General features: G+C 38.4%; 1 protein-coding gene and 1 long non-coding RNA gene across 2 annotated transcripts; one reads left to right on the top strand and one right to left on the bottom strand.

The window, feature by feature from the left end:
• Nucleotides 1-148: 148 nt before the first annotated feature.
• On the bottom strand, nucleotides 149-1243 carry LOC131552350 (uncharacterized). The gene is made up of 5 exons (XR_009273949.1): nucleotides 1107-1243; nucleotides 845-934; nucleotides 600-673; nucleotides 368-448; nucleotides 149-275 (listed from the first exon to the last, which is right to left on the bottom strand). It is a non-coding gene; the product is annotated as an uncharacterized LOC131552350 (long non-coding RNA).
• A 12382-nt stretch (nucleotides 1244-13625) lies between these two features.
• On the top strand, nucleotides 13626-15559 carry LOC131551120 (uncharacterized). The gene is made up of 2 exons (XM_058793844.1): nucleotides 13626-13915; nucleotides 14489-15559. The coding sequence occupies exon 2, from the start codon at nucleotides 14502-14504 to the stop codon at nucleotides 15243-15245; it is 744 nt and encodes a 247-aa protein (XP_058649827.1). The 5' UTR covers nucleotides 13626-13915; nucleotides 14489-14501; the 3' UTR covers nucleotides 15246-15559.
• Nucleotides 15560-17748: the final 2189 nt, after the last annotated feature.

Below are 17748 nucleotides of genomic sequence, written 5' to 3'. Positions count from 1 at the left end.
ATTTACATTAAAACTTTTGAACAGGAACAGAGAGCTCAAAGCCCCAAAAATGATAACAATTCACTGCGGCTATTTAACACTACATTTGTGCATTTTTAAGTATATTTTCACGATCATGCTGCTGCACTGTTTGCCATACTTACCTCGCCTGTGAGCCAGTTATGAGGCCAAAGTGATAGTAACTCACTGTGGTGGACTAATAATTTCTTTCTAAATTGAGAAAGGACCACAGAAACGACCACTTCTGTGTTATTTTTGCCCCACAATGCAGTTAGCTGTGGGTGAGAAAAAAATAATACTGTAAAATAGATATGAAACAATTACTGCTGTTAGTGCAATGACAATACTTCATTTTGAATAAAATCACCTGTGATTGAGCATCATTGGTTCTTTGAGTGGTACTTCTCTTTGTGTCCTCCTGCTGATGCTCAGTGAAGTCAGATGTGGTCTTACCAAAAAATAATAAATTGATTATTGAATGAATAAAATGTACATATTGAATGCAAATAATGTTAAAATACAGAATGAATTCATGTTACTTGAGAAATCTATATGATTCTTCCTGTTTTGACATATACTTTTTTTTTATAGACATATACCTGTGTTTGGATGATAACTGTATTTTTTCCTCAGCTATTTGTGGCTGTTGCTGTGAAAAGTTCTCTCTTTGTTTCTGTTTGAAAAAAAAGTGACAGTTTCAATTAGTTACATTTGCTTTAAAACAATTCTAAGCACTACAATAGGATGTAGCAATAGTAAAAATTACAAAATGCAAGTGTACTTCAGTGTCACTTCAAACCTCTTAATAATAATTAACCTCTTAATAATAATCATTCATAATTACTTTCAATGACGGGTCCAGCACTAAAGGGGACACGTACAGTCCTGTACGCTTCTGAGTTTTTCGCCATACTTCCTCTTCCACTTGAAAGGACTTGAAAACACATACAAAGTTAAATACTTTTACACACAATGAAAAAGAATAAAACAAAAATCTGTACACAGGCCTATTGTTTTTAAAACGTGATCAGGCAAAAAGCAGCAATCTTATTTGGTACTTAGATACTGCCACTGAAGTGACTTTATTAAAAACAAGTATCCCATACTTTCTTCCTGCTTCTTTCCATGTCTCCATATTCAAGGAGCAGTGCATCATGCATCTTTTGGTATGCTCTAACAAAGTCATCCAGTCTTGTAAACTGCCTTCTTCGGAGCCGAATTTGCTTGTGTTCGGTTATCTTCAGTGAAGTTCTGAAAATTTAAATTACATCTGTAATCTGTTGAAATTATAAGGGCCATCATTAAGTATGCTTTAATTAAAAAAAATGAGATGCTTCTTGCAACACTTTACCTGTTTCTTTGATTGTTTGACTTTGTTATAGAGCTTACTCAAATTCTGGTATGCTTGCCTTGTCCCATGACGTTCTAGATCCCCTAAAGACAATTAGAACATTGTAAAAGTACTGGACACAAATACTGTATTGATGTATTGTTTAATAAATAGTTCTCTTAAATCAATTTAACTTGACTTAAACCTACCTAACATCATTCCAGACCACAGAACGGCATGTGGGAGGAAGTATTTGGTCAAACGGGAATGTTGGTGTGCAGTAAGTGTTGGAATCACCATTAAGGACAAGTGGTGCACTCTTCATTGTTGTTCTGAAATGATCCATGATCTGTGTGGTCCCGACATCATACTGAAAAGCACATTTCATTATTTCTGACTTATTTCAAATGTATATGCATAATGCATTATTAATCCTTTATTCTATTTAACAGCAAGCTGCCTCAGCTATAACTGCCTGACCTTATGACCTTTGAGATGTATACACTCAAAAAAATGATTGGGTCTAAATTTACATTTTATTTAATTCAATTGCATAACAATTTTCCATCCATTTAGATTACATAGTTTTAACATAAACAAATCAATAAACTTAATGTGAGTCATATGCATCAGTCATACGTGAATGAAACAGGTAAGATTTATGTAATAATTCACAGCAAAGTCCCCACACTGCTCAGTGTTCATGTGTTTCCACACTACAGAGTGTTCAAGTAGAATTGAAGCAGTGTTGGAGTTAAGAAGATAATTATGTGATGATTGATCATTAATGATGAACAGCTGCTGTTATCAAGAAGAATCACAGAAGGAAAGAGAAACACAAGAACTAGATGCGTTATTGTTTTGTTTGAAATCACCATCAAAGAGACCAGTGTTTCCTTTTATTGGGCTCTTGACCCTTGACATTTTGGTGTTAATATTACACTGGTTGCTTTAATTGTGGGATCATTTAAAACACACTTAGCTTAACCAGCGAAGCCAAGTAAAAAAGAGTTGATGATTCACTGACCTCATTTCAAGTCCAATTTCTGATTATATAGACATTATACTGTTTTAGATATTTTCATAGCTTCATATTCTGCTGTATTGCAAATATCAGATCATTTGAATAATGTACAAATCACTTTGTGCACATAAAGTTTTCATCTGTAGCAATACAAAGACCACAGACATCAAGAATCAGTATATGAATCTCAACAATGGTGACAGTCAAGAAACTATTCAGATGAAACTCTGATCATCACAAAACAAGCTACTAAAAGTCACAACTATAACAGCATACGTAAAATAAAATAGTAAGAATAAAAGAAAATAATCAGACAATTCAGCTGTGTTGTTTATTCATGCTGCAATGCATGCTGGGATACATGGGAGAGTCTTGTACTATGCTGGTACCCAGCATGCATTGCAACATGAAGCATTTTGTTGACTGTCACCATTGTTGAGATTCATACGCTGATTCTTGATGTCTGTGGTCTTTGCATTGTTACCGATGAAAACTTTTTGTGCACAAAGTGATTTGTAAATTATTTAAATTATCTGATTTTACAAGACTACTAGATCTGAAGCTATATAAAAAATCTAAAGCAGTACTACATCCATACAATCAGATGTTGGATCGGGGGATCATTTGCCCACAACTCTTTTTCTTTTTCAGCTTTGCTGGCTGAGCTAAGTGTGTTTTATATAAACACACAGTTAAAGCAACCAGTGTAATATTAACACCAACACGTCAAGGGTCAAGAGCCCAGAGCCCAGAGCCCAACAAAAGGAAACACTGGTCTCTTTGATGGTGATTTCAAACAAAACAATAAAGTATCTAAACCTCTGTTAATTCTCAATAAGAGCTTCTCTAGAAGTCTGACAGAAATAAAGTCAATCTGGTCAATCTGATGCTGTATGTGGAGTTGTTTAATCAGATCTTGCGAGTCTTCTTTTATTTCAGTTGATTTCATCTTCGTCTGTGGCTGAAGTCAGTTGTAGTTCTTGTGTTTCTCTTTTCTTCGGTGATTCTTCTTGATAACAGCAGCTGTTCATCATTAGTCAAGTCAAGTCAAGTTGAGCTTTATTGTCATTCCGCTACATGCGGGGGCATACAGTGGAACGAAATGTCGTGCCTCACAGGACCACAGTGCTACATAAATACAGGCATACAACAATGGAGTAAGACAATATAAACCTATACACAACTATCCTTCTGATAGATTTGACTATAAATATAAATATACTATCTATAAAAAAGTACCTATACAAACTAAAAATACAAACTATACAAACTATACGAATGCTTCAGATAAGTACTGTACATGTGCAAGGAGAAACATTGAGTTCAAGCAGCTGGCTGGGGAACAGTGCAGGATGATTTGTAGTGCATGAGCATGTAAACATACATATATTACGGAGTTCTTTTGTGGGATTTGTGTACACACAGCAGTGTGTGTGAAAAGTGACTAGTGCGCATAGAGGAGGAGAGTGTGCTACTACAGGTGGTTTGTACAGGCCCACTCACCTGTGTGTAGCACACTTCGAATTGCACGTTACATGTTACAGGAGGTAGGGGTTTGTATGGGGGTTCAGAGAGGGGCGGGTGATTTGAGTTCAGGGCTCTCACAGCCTGGGGAAAAAGCTGTTGAGCAGTCTGGCAGAGCGGGCTCTGATGCTCAGTACCGTCTTCCTGATGGTAGGAGCTGGAAGAGACTGTGGGAGGGTGTGTGGAGTCCTTCACGATACTATTGGCTTTGCTGGAGCATCGTGTGAGGAAAATATCCAGGATGGAGGAGAGGGGCACCGATGATCCTTGCAGCGGTGTTCACTGTCCGTTGTAGGGTCTTGCGGTCTGCTGCAGTACAGTTCCGTACCAGACAGTGATGCAGCTGGTCAGCACACTCTCAATGGTGCCCCTGTAGAAAGTGGTGAGGATGGGTGGAGGGAGACTTGCTCTTTTCAGCCGGCGGAGGAAGTGTAGGCGCTGTTGTGCCTTCTTGGAGAGTGACATGGTGTTGGTGGACCAGGTGAGATCCTCTGTGATGTGCACCCCCAGGAATTTAGTGCTGCTGACTCTCTCCACAGGCGAGCTGTCGATGGTCAGTGGGGGGTGATCACCGGAGTTTCTCCTGAAGTCCATCACAACCTCCTTTGTCTTACTCACATTGAGGGACAGGTTGTTAGTGCCACACCATTCAGCCAGCTGTGCCACTTCCTCTCTGTAGTGCGTTTCATCGTTGTTGCTGATGAGGCCTACCACTGTTGTGTCATCAGCGAACTTGATGATGTGGTTGGAGCTGGACTTGGCAGTGCAGTCGTGGGTCAGCAGCGTGAAGAGCAGCGGGCTGAGCACACAGCCTTGTGGGGCACCTGTGTTCAGTGTGGTAGTGCTCGAGGTGTTGTGGCCGACACGGACTGACTGAGGTCTTCCGGTTAGAAAGTCCAGGATCCAATTGCAGAGGGAATTGTTAAGGCCCAGCAGGTTGAGTTTATTTATGAGCTGTTGTGGGATTATTGTGTTGAATGCTGAGCTGAAGTCAATGAACAGCATTCTAACGTAAGAGTCTTTATTTTCTAGGTGGGTAAGAGCCAGGTGGAGAGTGGAGGAAATTGCATCGTCCGTAGAGCGGTTCGGACGGTATGCAAACTGGAGCGGATCGAGTGTGTTGGGGAGGCTGGTTTTGATGTTGTGCATGACTAACCTCTCAAAGCACTTCATTATGATTGGAGTCAGTGCTATGGGACGGTAGTCATTTAGACAGGACACAGGTGATTTCTTTGGTACCGGTATGATTGTTGTGGATTTGAGACATGTGGGGACGACTGCCTGGCTCAGCGAGGTGTTGAAGATATCTGTTAGGACATCTGTCAGCTGTGCAGCACAGTCTTTCAGTACACGGCCAGGTATGTTGTCGGGACCCGCAGCCTTGCGTGGGTTGATCCTAGATAGGGACTTCCTTACGTCGGCTGGAGACAGACAGAGCGCCTGGTCGTTGGGAGGTGTGGGCAGTTTTTGTGCAGGTGTGTCATTCTGCATTTCAAACCGTGAGTAAAAGTGGTTGAGTGTATCTGGGAGGGATGTGTCGTCATCACAGGCCTGTGGCGGGGGCTTGTAGTCTGTGATGGTCTGAATAGCTTGCCACAGGCTCCGTGTGTCACTGCTGTCTGTGAAGTGATTGTTGATTTTTTGAGCGTATGACCGTTTTGCATTTTTGATGCTGCGGGACAGATTGGCTCTTGCTGTTTTGAGGGCTGCTTTATCTCCTGATCTGAATGCTTCATCTCTGGTCTTTAGCAGCCCACGAACCTCTACTGTCATCCATGGCTTCTGGTTGGCGCGTGTGGTGATGGTCTTGGTGACTGCCACATCATCAGTGCACTTTTGGATGTAAGCAGTCACAGTTTCAGTGTACTCCTGCAGGTCTGTGTGGTTGTTGTAGGTGGCCGCCTCTTTAAACATGTTCCAGTCTGTGTCCTGGAAGCAGTCCTGCAGTGCTGAGGTGGCATTGTCTGGCCATACCTTGATCTGTTTGTGAACCGGTTTGGCCAGTTTCAGAAGTGGTCTGTATGCTGGGATTAGCATAACAGAGATGTGGTCCAGTACCCGAGGTGGGGGCGGGGTTCAGCTTTGTATGCGCTCTTAACTGTTGTGTAAACAAAGTCCAGTGTGTTATTTCTTGTTGCAAAGTTCACATGTTGGTAGAACTTTGGCAAAACTGTCTTTAGGTTTGCGTGGTTGAAGTCACCGGCTATGATGAAAAAGCCGTCGGGTTATTTGTTTGTTGTTCGCTGATGGCGCTGTATAGCTCGCAAGCGCGTCCTTTGCGTTTGCGCACGGTGGGATGTATACCGCGACAATAACAATGGCCGTGAACTCCCGCGGCAGATAGAACGGTCGACACTTCACAAACATAAACTCCACCAGCGATGAACAGTGTTTTGTCACTACCCCAGCATTGTTACACCATTCTTTGTTGACGTACACACACAAGCCACCGCCGCGAGTCTTACCAGACAGTGATGAATCTCTGTCCGCGGTAGCAAGTTAGTCCGATGCAGCTGAATGGCGGAGTCCGGGATGTTGTCGTTCAGCCATGTTTCAGTGAAAACAAACACACAACAATCCCTTGTCTCACGCTGTGTAGATCGACTGAGTTGAATTAAGTCCAGTTTGTTTTCCAGAGAGCGAACGTTGGAAGAGCCGGTCTTGTGGGGTTTTCCCTCAGCCTAGCTCGTATACCTCCGCGCTTACCGCGCTTCCGTCCTCTCTCACACCGCTTGCGGCGCCGCCTTGTGCGGGTAGCGACAGTAGGCGAGGCCGCGGTCTCGAGGTCCGGCTTCAGCAGTAAACAGAGGCCTCGTAGCTTCTCAGTAGCCGCCGGCGAGAGTTGGTCTTTGTATGCGTTGCCGATATCCAAAAGTCTTTGGCGAACATATTTGAGTTTAGGAGTGATTTCCTTATGAACTAGCGGTAAATTTACACTATTTGGAGACGAACAGACGACATTAAAAGACAAAAAAGCACCGTCTTTGGGACCTGGAGCAGCCGCCGCGTCTGATCGCGCCGCCATCTTGGATCCATTAATGATCAATCATCACATAATTATCTTCTTAACTCCAGCACTGCTTCAATTCTACTTGAACACTCTGTAGTGTGGAAACACATGAACACTGAGCAGTGTGGGGACTTTGCTGTGAATTATTACATAAATCTTACCTGTTTCATTCACGTATGACTGATGGATATGAATCATATTAAGTTTATTGATTTGTTTATGTTAAAACTATGTAATCTAAATGGATGGAAAATTGTTATGCAATTGAATTACATAAAATGTCAATTTAGACCAAATCATTTTTTTGAGTGCAGAAAGCAGTTGTGCATCCGGCGCCATCCTTTGTACCAAAACCACCTATGCATGACACTATTTATTTTACTGATTCTGAGACTGAGTAAACAGAAATTTCTTTAATGAAAGGGGTACAAGCAGGTCTGTATCCATGGTATGAAGTACTGTAAACAGAAGGTTAATGAAGAGATGAAGAGATGAGATAGGCTATGTGTCAGGAGATTTATATAATTTTCTTCACACAAAAAATGCCTTAAGCTTGTGATGTCTTTTTCACTTATCAGCTAATGAAGGGGTATGTTAAAGCCTTAAAGGAGCACATGCACTCGATGTTCTGATAAATATGTATCCTTAAACTTGTCAAAGAATGACTAAAAGGGGGAAATTGTGTGAGAAATGTATAATTTTATCATATTTAGCCTACATATATTTACTATATGCATATTATTAATATTTACTCATATACATTTCATATTCACATGTTCCAATATTCTTTTATATCACAAGTAATCATATAACATCATATAACTGTTTGAGCACAGGGCCTATGAGGCCTGCTTCTGCCTTTCTCTGCCTTGCACGAGAATATGTCACAATAACCTGCTTGTTCTTGCTTGCTTAGGAAAAACAGGATATCATGATGCTTTTGGGAAGACGCGACGTGAGGAATGAAACATATCGAATATGTTCATGAGGCTTGCTTAGCCATATAGTCATATTGGGAGATAGCTATTGAAAACATGGGGCAAAGGGATATAAAAGCAGAGAACCATGTTCACTTATTTTTGTCACACATATTGCAGAGCTCACTGCTGTATTGTCTGACCTTCTTGCAAGAGTAAAATCTCAAAAGACTCTGTCTCTGACCGTGTTCTTTATTAAAGAGAGAAATATCTACAACACAAGTCAGAGAAGTAAAGACAGTAGATGAGCACTGGCTTGACCACTCAGACCCTCAACATTTGTAAGCAAACAATATGTGGTGGAGACTGCTTCTGTAAAAGAGACACCTAGGAATTTGACATGCTAATAAAAACAATGCAAAATGCTTATTTTCACCCTTATGAGTGTGATGGTGTGTTTTGAATCCTAGTGAATTTTCACGCTTGATGTAAACTTTAAGGGTAATGTGTTTACATTTTTTTTTTTACATTTAATCATTATAAGTGATAAGTGATGATCAGAAGAGAGGACTGTTATATAATTTTGTTTTTTTAATTTTGTTGCTTTTGCATTGATTGCATTAATCTCATTTAAGTACACAACATATAATCTTCCATATCCATAGTATAATATATTTGAAGATAATATAACTGTATCTTTTATAATGTCCATTATTAATATGCATGTTAACAGTTTTTTAGTGTGTTGGACCACATTTTTTGTCTTTTTTGAATATTACACATATGTACACTAAAACACAGTGAAAGCTGACATAGACAGAGTCTTGGGTGTCCTGAAGAAGGATGTATCGAAAATGTCTTGTTAACTCTGAAGGAATTTGAATAATGCCTGTCTAAATATGAAGGTGTGCTATAATGCATTGTGTCAGACTGGCATTCATTTTCTCCCAAATTCTACAGTAAAATCTCATGAAACTTGACACAGACAGAGTCTTGGGTGTCCTGAAGAAGAATTAATTCCAATTTTCTTGTTAACTCTGAAGGAATTTGAATAATGCCTGTCTAAATGTGAAGGTGTGCTATAATGCATTGTGTCAGACTGGCATTCATTTTCTCCCAAATTCTACAGTAAAATCTCATGAAACTTGACACAGACAGAGTCTTGGGTGTCCTGAAGAAGAATTAATTCCAATTTTCATGTTAACTCTGAAGGAATTTGAATAATGCCTGTCTAAATGTGAAGGTGTGTTATAATGCATTGTGTCAGACTGGCATTCATTTTCTCCCAAATTCTACAGTAAAATCTCATGAAACTTGACACAGACAGAGTCTTGGGTGTCCTGAAGAAGAATTAATTCCAATTTTCTTGTTAATTCTGAAGGAATTTGAATAATGCCTGTCTAAATGTGAAGGTGTGTTATAATGCATTGTGTCAGACTGGCATTCATTTTCTCCCAAATTCTACAGTAAAATCTCATGAAACTTGACACAGACAGAGTCTTGGGTGTCCTGAAGAAGAATTAATTCCAATTGTCTTGTTAACTCTGAAGGAATTTGAATAATGTCTGTCTAAATGTGAAGGTGTGCTATAATGCATTGTGTCAGACTGGCATTCATTTTCTCCCAAATTCTACAGTAAAATCTCATGAAACTTGACACAGACAGAGTCTTGGGTGTCCTGAAGAAGAATTAATTCCAATTTTCTTGTTAACTCTGAAGGAATTTGAATAATGCCTGTCTAAATGTGAAGGTGTGATATAATGCATTGTGGCAGACTTTGCCATTCATTTTCTCCCAAATTCTACAGTAAAATCTCCTGAAACTTGACACAGACAGAGTCTTGGGTGTCCTGAAGAAGAATTAATTCCAATTTTCTTGTTAACTCTGAAGGAATTTGAATAATGCCTGTCTAAATGTGAAGGTGTGCTATAATGCATTGTGTCAGACTGGCATTCATTTTCTCCCAAATTCTACAGTAAAATCTCATGAAACTTGACACAGACAGAGTCTTGGGTGTCCTGAAGAAGAATTAATTCCAATTGTCTTGTTAACTCTGAAGGAATTTGAATAATGCCTGTCTAAATGTGAAGGTGTGCTATAATGCATTGTGTCAGACTGGCATTCATTTTCTCCCAAATTCTACAGTAAAATCTCATGAAACTTGACACAGACAGAGTCTTGGGTGTCCTGAAGAAGAATTAATTCCTATTTTCTTGTTAACTCTGAAGGAATTTGAATAATGCCTGTCTAAATGTGAAGGTGTGTTATAATGCATTGTGTCAGACTGGCATTCATTTTCTCCCAAATTCTACAGTAAAATCTCATGAAACTTGACACAGACAGAGTCTTGGGTGTCCTGAAGAAGAATTAATTCCAATTTTCTTGTTAACTCTGAAGGAATTTGAATAATGCCTGTCTAAATGTGAAGGTGTGTTATAATGCATTGTGTCAGACTGGCATTCATTTTCTCCCAAATTCTACAGTAAAATCTCATGAAACTTGACACAGACAGAGTCTTGGGTGTCCTGAAGAAGAATTAATTCCAATTTTCTTGTTAACTCTGAAGGAATTTGAATAATGCCTGTCTAAATGTGAAGGTGTGCTATAATGCATTGTGTCAGACTGCCATTCATTTTCTCCCAAATTCTACAGTAAAATCTCCTGAAACTTGACACAGACAGAGTCTTGGGTGTCCTGAAGAAGAATTAATTCCAATTTTCTTGTTAACTCTGAAGGAATTTGAATAATGCCTGTCTAAATGTGAAGGTGTGCTATAATGCATTGTGGCAGACTTTGCCATTCATTTTCTCCCAAATTCTACAGTAAAATCTCATGAAACTTGACACAGACAGAGTCTTGGGTGTCCTGAAGAAGAATTTATTCCAATTTTCTTGTTAACTCTGAAGGAATTTGAATAATGCCTGTCTAAATGTGAAGGTGTGCTATAATGCATTGTGTCAGACTGGCATTCATTTTCTCCCAAATTCTACAGTAAAATCTCATGAAACTTGACACAGACAGAGTCTTGGGTGTCCTGAAGAAGAATTAATTCCAATTTTCATGTTAACTCTGAAGGAATTTGAATAATGCCTGTCTAAATGTGAAGGTGTGTTATAATGCATTGTGTCAGACTGGCATTCATTTTCTCCCAAATTCTACAGTAAAATCTCATGAAACTTGACACAGACAGAGTCTTGGGTGTCCTGAAGAAGAATTAATTCCTATTTTCTTGTTAACTCTGAAGGAATTTGAATAATGCCTGTCTAAATGTGAAGGTGTGCTATAATGCATTGTGTCAGACTGGCATTCATTTTCTCCCAAATTCTACAGTAAAATCTCATGAAACTTGACACAGACAGAGTCTTGGGTGTCCTGAAGAAGAATTAATTCCAAATTTCATGTTAACTCTGAAGGAATTTGAATAATGCCTGTCTAAATGTGAAGGTGTGTTATAATGCATTGTGTCAGACTGGCATTCATTTTCTCCCAAATTCTACAGTAAAACCCAGGGAAAGTTGACACAGATAGAGACTTGGTCGTTCAGAAAAAAAATTTATTGACATTTTTGTATTAAATAATTAGAATAATGCATGTAGAAAATAGTAGGAAATAATCAGTGCTATAATGTATTTTAACAGACTTTATTTTTATGGAAAACTCCACAGTATAATATATTTTAACATAATATAACTGTATCTTTTATTTTTTGTGTTTTGGGGCACATTTAATTCATAACCGCTGAAATATAGGTCTTCGTCAGCATTTTGGCAGCTCATAGACGTGCAGCAGAATCCAGGTGGCGGCTCACTTGACCGCGGTTAAAAAAAATATGGTAAATGTGTGGACTTTCACGCGATATGGGTTGGCTGATTTGTAGAGCTGTCATCAACCACGTCTAAAAGCTGAAGACCCATGGCACAACATGATTTAAAATGGTTTTATTTATTTAGTTATTTCAAACTGCAACAGTTAGAAGTTAGCTTAGGCTAATGTCAATGGTAAGCTAACGTTACCTGCTGTGCTGAGCAGCCCACTGTTCTACTAACAACTAATTTGAATGCATATGCTTCCATTGTAATGACCGCATGCAACGCAGAAACACTGAAATAATTAAAATAATGATCTCATTAAAAAGGAAAAGATTGTTGCCCTTACTTACCTGTTTGAAGGTGCACGCGCATCAGGTGAACCGGGCGAACCGAGCCTCGCTGGTGACGCATCTGCTCTCCACCGAAGTTAATGGGGAGCAGGCCCGGCTCCACGGGGGGGCCAGGGTGGGCCTGGCCCACTCAATCAGAAGCTTGGCCCACCCTGGCCCCACACATAACAGCCAATCACAAAATTTTTGTGATATTCAATTGAGGTTCATATATTTTTTCTTTTTCGTTTTCTTACCGCCCACACCACATACGTGCTAATACTGTATTTTACAGCTAATACAGGGAGCTGCTATCAATATGCGCGGAATTGAAATCCTTTTGAATGAGCGCTCGCGCCTTTTACTTTCACTTTCGATTTGGTGATCACCCGTACAGTGCTCTGTGTAAAGGGAGAACATCTTACAAGATCAGATATTTGTCAATGAGCTAAGAATCTGTTGATGCATGGTTTCGTCAGTCTCAGTGGTGTAGTGCAGGGTATATTCAGGTATAATAAGGCTTATCAGTCGGCTTTGCGTAGCCTATACCTACTTCTAAATACCCTCTGATGCGCATTCAGTGGTGTCTCGCATTAGCCAAAATAATGACAGTCCACCACATGATTTGCTAATCAAATCGTCTGTGAATAAATGCAAATATTCCCTAAAAACACCCAGTAATGCGGTCAGGACGCTCCAGCTTCCCTTTAAATATGATTGATGATTGCGCCCGCGCCTGCTTCGTCCCGAGACAAGATGCTGACAGAGATGCTGCCTCTTCAACAACAACAACTTCGAATGAAGACAGCCAAAGTGAACACTCTTTAATAACAGAAGCAGTGCTCAATTACGCATTAACTCCGTTACGCATTACCGGCACTTTTATATTTTAATCTTTATCGCTCAGAGTCAGAGCGTAAGTGTCAGGATAATTAGAAATGATACTATAAAAATCGGACTACCCAGGAGGGGGCACCGTGAATTACCTCTCATCTCTACAAATCATGTGAATGCAAGCAGAGCCGGTCTGGGGTGGGGCGTGAGAGTCACGGGAAGTGCGCAAAGTGGCAAAATAATAATTAATAATTGATTTCTAATTGGAATCAGTACATTATAATATGAAAAGAAAAATCAAAAGGACCACGTTTTTGCGATCAGATATTTTTTAAACCGGTAAACTTTTCAGTCCAAGGACTGGGTTACATTTGCCCGTCACTGCCATGGGAGAAACAGTCAGTCAAACATAGGAATATGCACAATTCTGGATAAATTTATCACTTATTTTTTTTCTTTTTCCAAATAGAGATCATATTCTCCTATGATTCTCAATAGACAACTAAACAAATAACTTGTAATTTACTAGAGGTTCTGACAAAATGTTAATTGCTGCGGTCTATTTAATTTTTAAAATTTGAATTATGTATTGCAAAATTTGCACCTCTGTTGTGGCTAATATTAATTCCATAATTATCCTTACTCCGTGAAGTAGCAGAAGCTAAGTGAAAATGTGCAAATGCAAGTCTTAAATGTCACTGTTTATAATATAAGGCATTCATCCTTTCACTTTAAAAAAATGGGGCATAAAAGAGTAGCCTATACACCCCAACTCATAACCCCTGCCCACCTGGAATATCACTTGGCCCACCCTTCAACTCGTATCTGGAGCCGGGCCTGATGGGGAGGATTGGCGTGTCATATGCACGCAAAATTGGCATTTGGCGTATGCATTATACGCAACTGGAAAGTCTGCTCTAATGTGTTTCTGCAAGTTTCGCTTTCCGTACGAGTTTCTATTCATCAAAACAGAAACAGATACACACACATGCACACACGTACAACCTGTAGGACAACTAGTGTGTGTTACTACAGCGTAGTAGTTCCTGTCATGAGTTCAGTGACATCAGTAAACATGCTATATCGTGTCAAATGAATGAAGCAGTTGGTGCCAAAGACCTAGATTGGCTTCTACAAGGTAAGATATATCTTTTTTAAAATGTGTTTATACTTTTATAGAATTACAGATTAACCCTTCATCTCACTGCAGTTATCCTAAATTATCCTATTTTCTCAGTTTTGTGGAGGTTATCAGTATCTGTAGTTCCTTTTGAGCTTGCTGTTTGGTTTTGGTCAGTCTATAGGACAAAACAGACATTAATGTGGTGCTTTTGAGAGAGAAAAATCTGCTGAATAGACTCAAATTGTCTGAGTAGATTCAAGATTCAAATGAACAGATTCAAAACCAGAGCTGAGAGTTCTGTACACTTTACTGGTAGCTGAAATCGCCATCAAATTAGCCCAAATATTTAATAAATGAACATGTGTACGGCAGGGTTCTGATGAATAACAGGTGTTCCATTTCTGCAGATTTAAGTAATGATGAAATTAACTGATTTAAACGAAGTCCTGATGAAGAACTGATTCATGTTCCTTCTTAGTTTTTCATTTTGCAGTCTTCCGTAATTGTATATTTTATATAAAATATATTAAATTAAAAAACACAATATTGTAACATTTATTGCATTAAATGTGCACTTTTTTTCAACAGGATTGTCAGGAACATGGTGAGAACCCTAAATAAACTGTCTGATCTGAGACGGACCAAGTATGGTCAGCCGCCTCCCAGACACGGTCTGAACTTGTTGTGGTGGTTTGCTCATTATTGTGTTCAGATTGACTCCAACAGTCGTATGACTGCACAGTGCAACCCTATAAATGGAGCGTTTGGCTTTCATCGATTCTATAATAGGGATGGACTGCTTCCTTACAGTGACCTACTATACTATGAAGTGGGCAACCTGAACACCGCTGGTTCACTGCCTGATTATGTCACTGAGAATTACACTGGATATTCAGACAGCAGCAACAAAGATCGCATCATTGTTTCCTTTGACCCAAGGTGGAGAAGATTTGAGAAGATTTATGTGACACAGCACTCAGATCAGACTAACTTTGACCAGAATCACACCTACTGCATTAGCCTTGATCTTCTGATGGACATTAAAGGCTTGAAACGTGAAGACTTCCTCAGAGGACGCACAAATCGTTCTGAACATATATCCATAGATATACCTCAGTCACTTCAGACAAACACCTGTCAGAGTATTAGTAATCAACTCATACAGGACATTCGAGACTTGAGCCGTAAAGAATTCCAAGGAGGCCGAACAAATCGTTCTGAACATATACTCAACCAGACAAACACCTGTAAGAGTTGGAAATGCCGCTGTGCGCTGATTGGCTGTGGTCTGCTGGTACTGCTCATTGCTGGTGTTGCTCTCTATTTTGGGTTGAAAACTAAATAGTTTTAATCTGTTGCAGTTTGTTGTTCTAGCTAATTTTGCTTCCTTTGAGTCAGTTGCTTATTTAAATGAGCTTTAACACATTTATTAACATGTTTATTATTATAGTGTGATGTTGAGGGTTGCATGTTTATCACAGCATTCTTTTTAATGGTTCATTGCAATGATGTAAATAAATTTTAAGATGTTAAGACTTTGGGTGACACATCACATACGAATCATTTTCTAGATTTATAATAATTTCTGTATTTTTGTGCTTATTCTTTGAAATATATTCTTTGTATTGTCTTGTGTATAGAACTAAAAATCCAAAAACCATTGACTTGTGTGTGTTTTTTTATATTTTATTTTATTTAACAATGTAAACTTGTCTATTAACTTTGGCATAAGTGTCAACAATATATTTAATGTAATTAACTATAAATCGTAATAAATTATAATACATTTCAATATGAATAACATATAATATTATTACATTTTGATATATGAAATTTGAAAATAAGACAATATACAATTCAATTATGGTCCTGTAATGATGTGTTTCTCTTTCCACACTGATGAGTTTCTGTTCATCACCACGGCAACACACACCTGTAGTAGCTACAACTAGTGTGTGTTACTAGTTCCTGTCATGAGTTCTGAGACATCAGCAAATATGCATTATCAATGTCACAAAAAAATGTTCAAGATCTATTTATAATATCTGTGGGAGTTTTTTTTTTTTTTTTTTGGTGTGTGTTTTCCTAGTCTGCATTACTTTCACTTTCCTGGTTATTCCCCTTTTCTGCAGCTGTGGAAGATAAACACTCCTTCGGTATGCTAAAACCTTGCTATCTTTATTTTAATCGTTTAACACTTTGAGAAAAAAAAATATATAATTTAGGCTATGTACTAAAAGTCGAATCAAAAACAATAGGAACCATTTTAATTTCTGAAACAATGTATAGGCCTATATAATTTTATTAGGTCAAGACTTTTTAAAATTCAGGTTGTAATTCATTTGATTGGTGTAGCCTAATCCTTGTTGAAATGTATAGGTCCAATTTTTTGTTTGTCACCGCCCACTGACAGAGACATGAATAATAATAGGAGCGCGTGCGCTGCACAGACGTAGATCCTCCATACGCATGAATAAGGTACAGTATTCTATGTCTATTTGTCTGATTTGAATCGCTTTTTGTTATTAAGACTAACTTTAATTACATTAGAGGTTCGTTTTCAACTTAACGCGGCATATTGCTGTTTAAATGTGCTTTATTAAACAACGGCAAACAGCTGTTCGGACTGCGAGTCTCTGCCTGCAGTCTGTATCAGATGGGCTGAACTGTGGGGGTGCGTTTAGAGAGAAACGAAACCTACATGTCCACTTGTTGGTTAAATAAAACTAGAGTGGATTAAGACTAGATTGAAAATGGCTGTAAAACTAACTAACTAATATATAGCCTACCTAAATATACTAACTAAATAGCCAGGTAAACTGTCAAGAAAAAAAGAAAATGAAAAAACAAACAAACCGTAAAACCAGACATTTTACAACTGTAAATCGGTTCATGCAAACTCTAAATAATATATATATATATATATATATATATATATATATATATATATATATAGAATAATAAAAAAATATATATTAAATTAAAAAAAAATATTTACATAAAAAATAAAGTCTTTTTTTTTTCTTTTTACCTTTTTGCTTTACATTTTGCATTTTGCACACTGGTTTATGCAATCAATATCTGTCATAGGCCTATTAAATTTTATTTAGCATATTATTTTTTTTTAAACTGAAGATACACAGAACATGTGCCAAGCTGAAGGCAAATATATAAGAAACATTACAATTCCAGTCTTCTTCAAGGTCCACATGTGCACATTATTGAGAAAACGATCCTTTTTAATTTAACAAAAAAAAATTATACATCAAATATACAAATAACATAATATTTTTAGGTTATATTATTTAATACATTTTAATTAATTAGCTATACATATTATACCATCATACTTGTGATATTCATTCTATTTAATTAAGTCCTGCAACCCTGTCCCATTTATTCTTTTACTTATTTATTTTCCCCCTGTCTGTTTTCTAGACACAGAATGGCCCAACCGAGAACCCTGAATGAGCTGGACCATCTGAGAGAGACCAAGTTTGGTCAGCCGTATCCCAGACATGGTCTCAGTCTGCTCTGGTGGTTTGCTGATGAATGTGTTGAAATTGATGACGACGGCAATATGATTGCACTATGTGACCCAGAAGACAGAGATTTTGGTTTCCATCCGTTCCATAATTCAGAAGAAATTCTTCCTGATACTGGTCTACAGTACTATGAAATGGGCAACCTGCACCATCCGGGTGAAATGCCTGATTATGTTACTAAGAATTACGACAGAGATGTACGTGAGAGCAATGCAGATCGCATTGTTGTTTTGGTCAACTCAGATGAGAATGACACATGGTTTGACAGGATTTATGTGACACATCATTTAGGTCAGGGGCGCT

The sequence above is a fragment of the Onychostoma macrolepis genome, chromosome 01 (assembly GCF_012432095.1).
Source record: "Onychostoma macrolepis isolate SWU-2019 chromosome 01, ASM1243209v1, whole genome shotgun sequence".
Lineage (NCBI taxonomy): Eukaryota > Metazoa > Chordata > Actinopteri > Cypriniformes > Cyprinidae > Onychostoma > Onychostoma macrolepis.
Note: the sequence above shows the minus strand (reverse complement) of the source record. Positions and strands in the feature narration are given on the sequence as shown.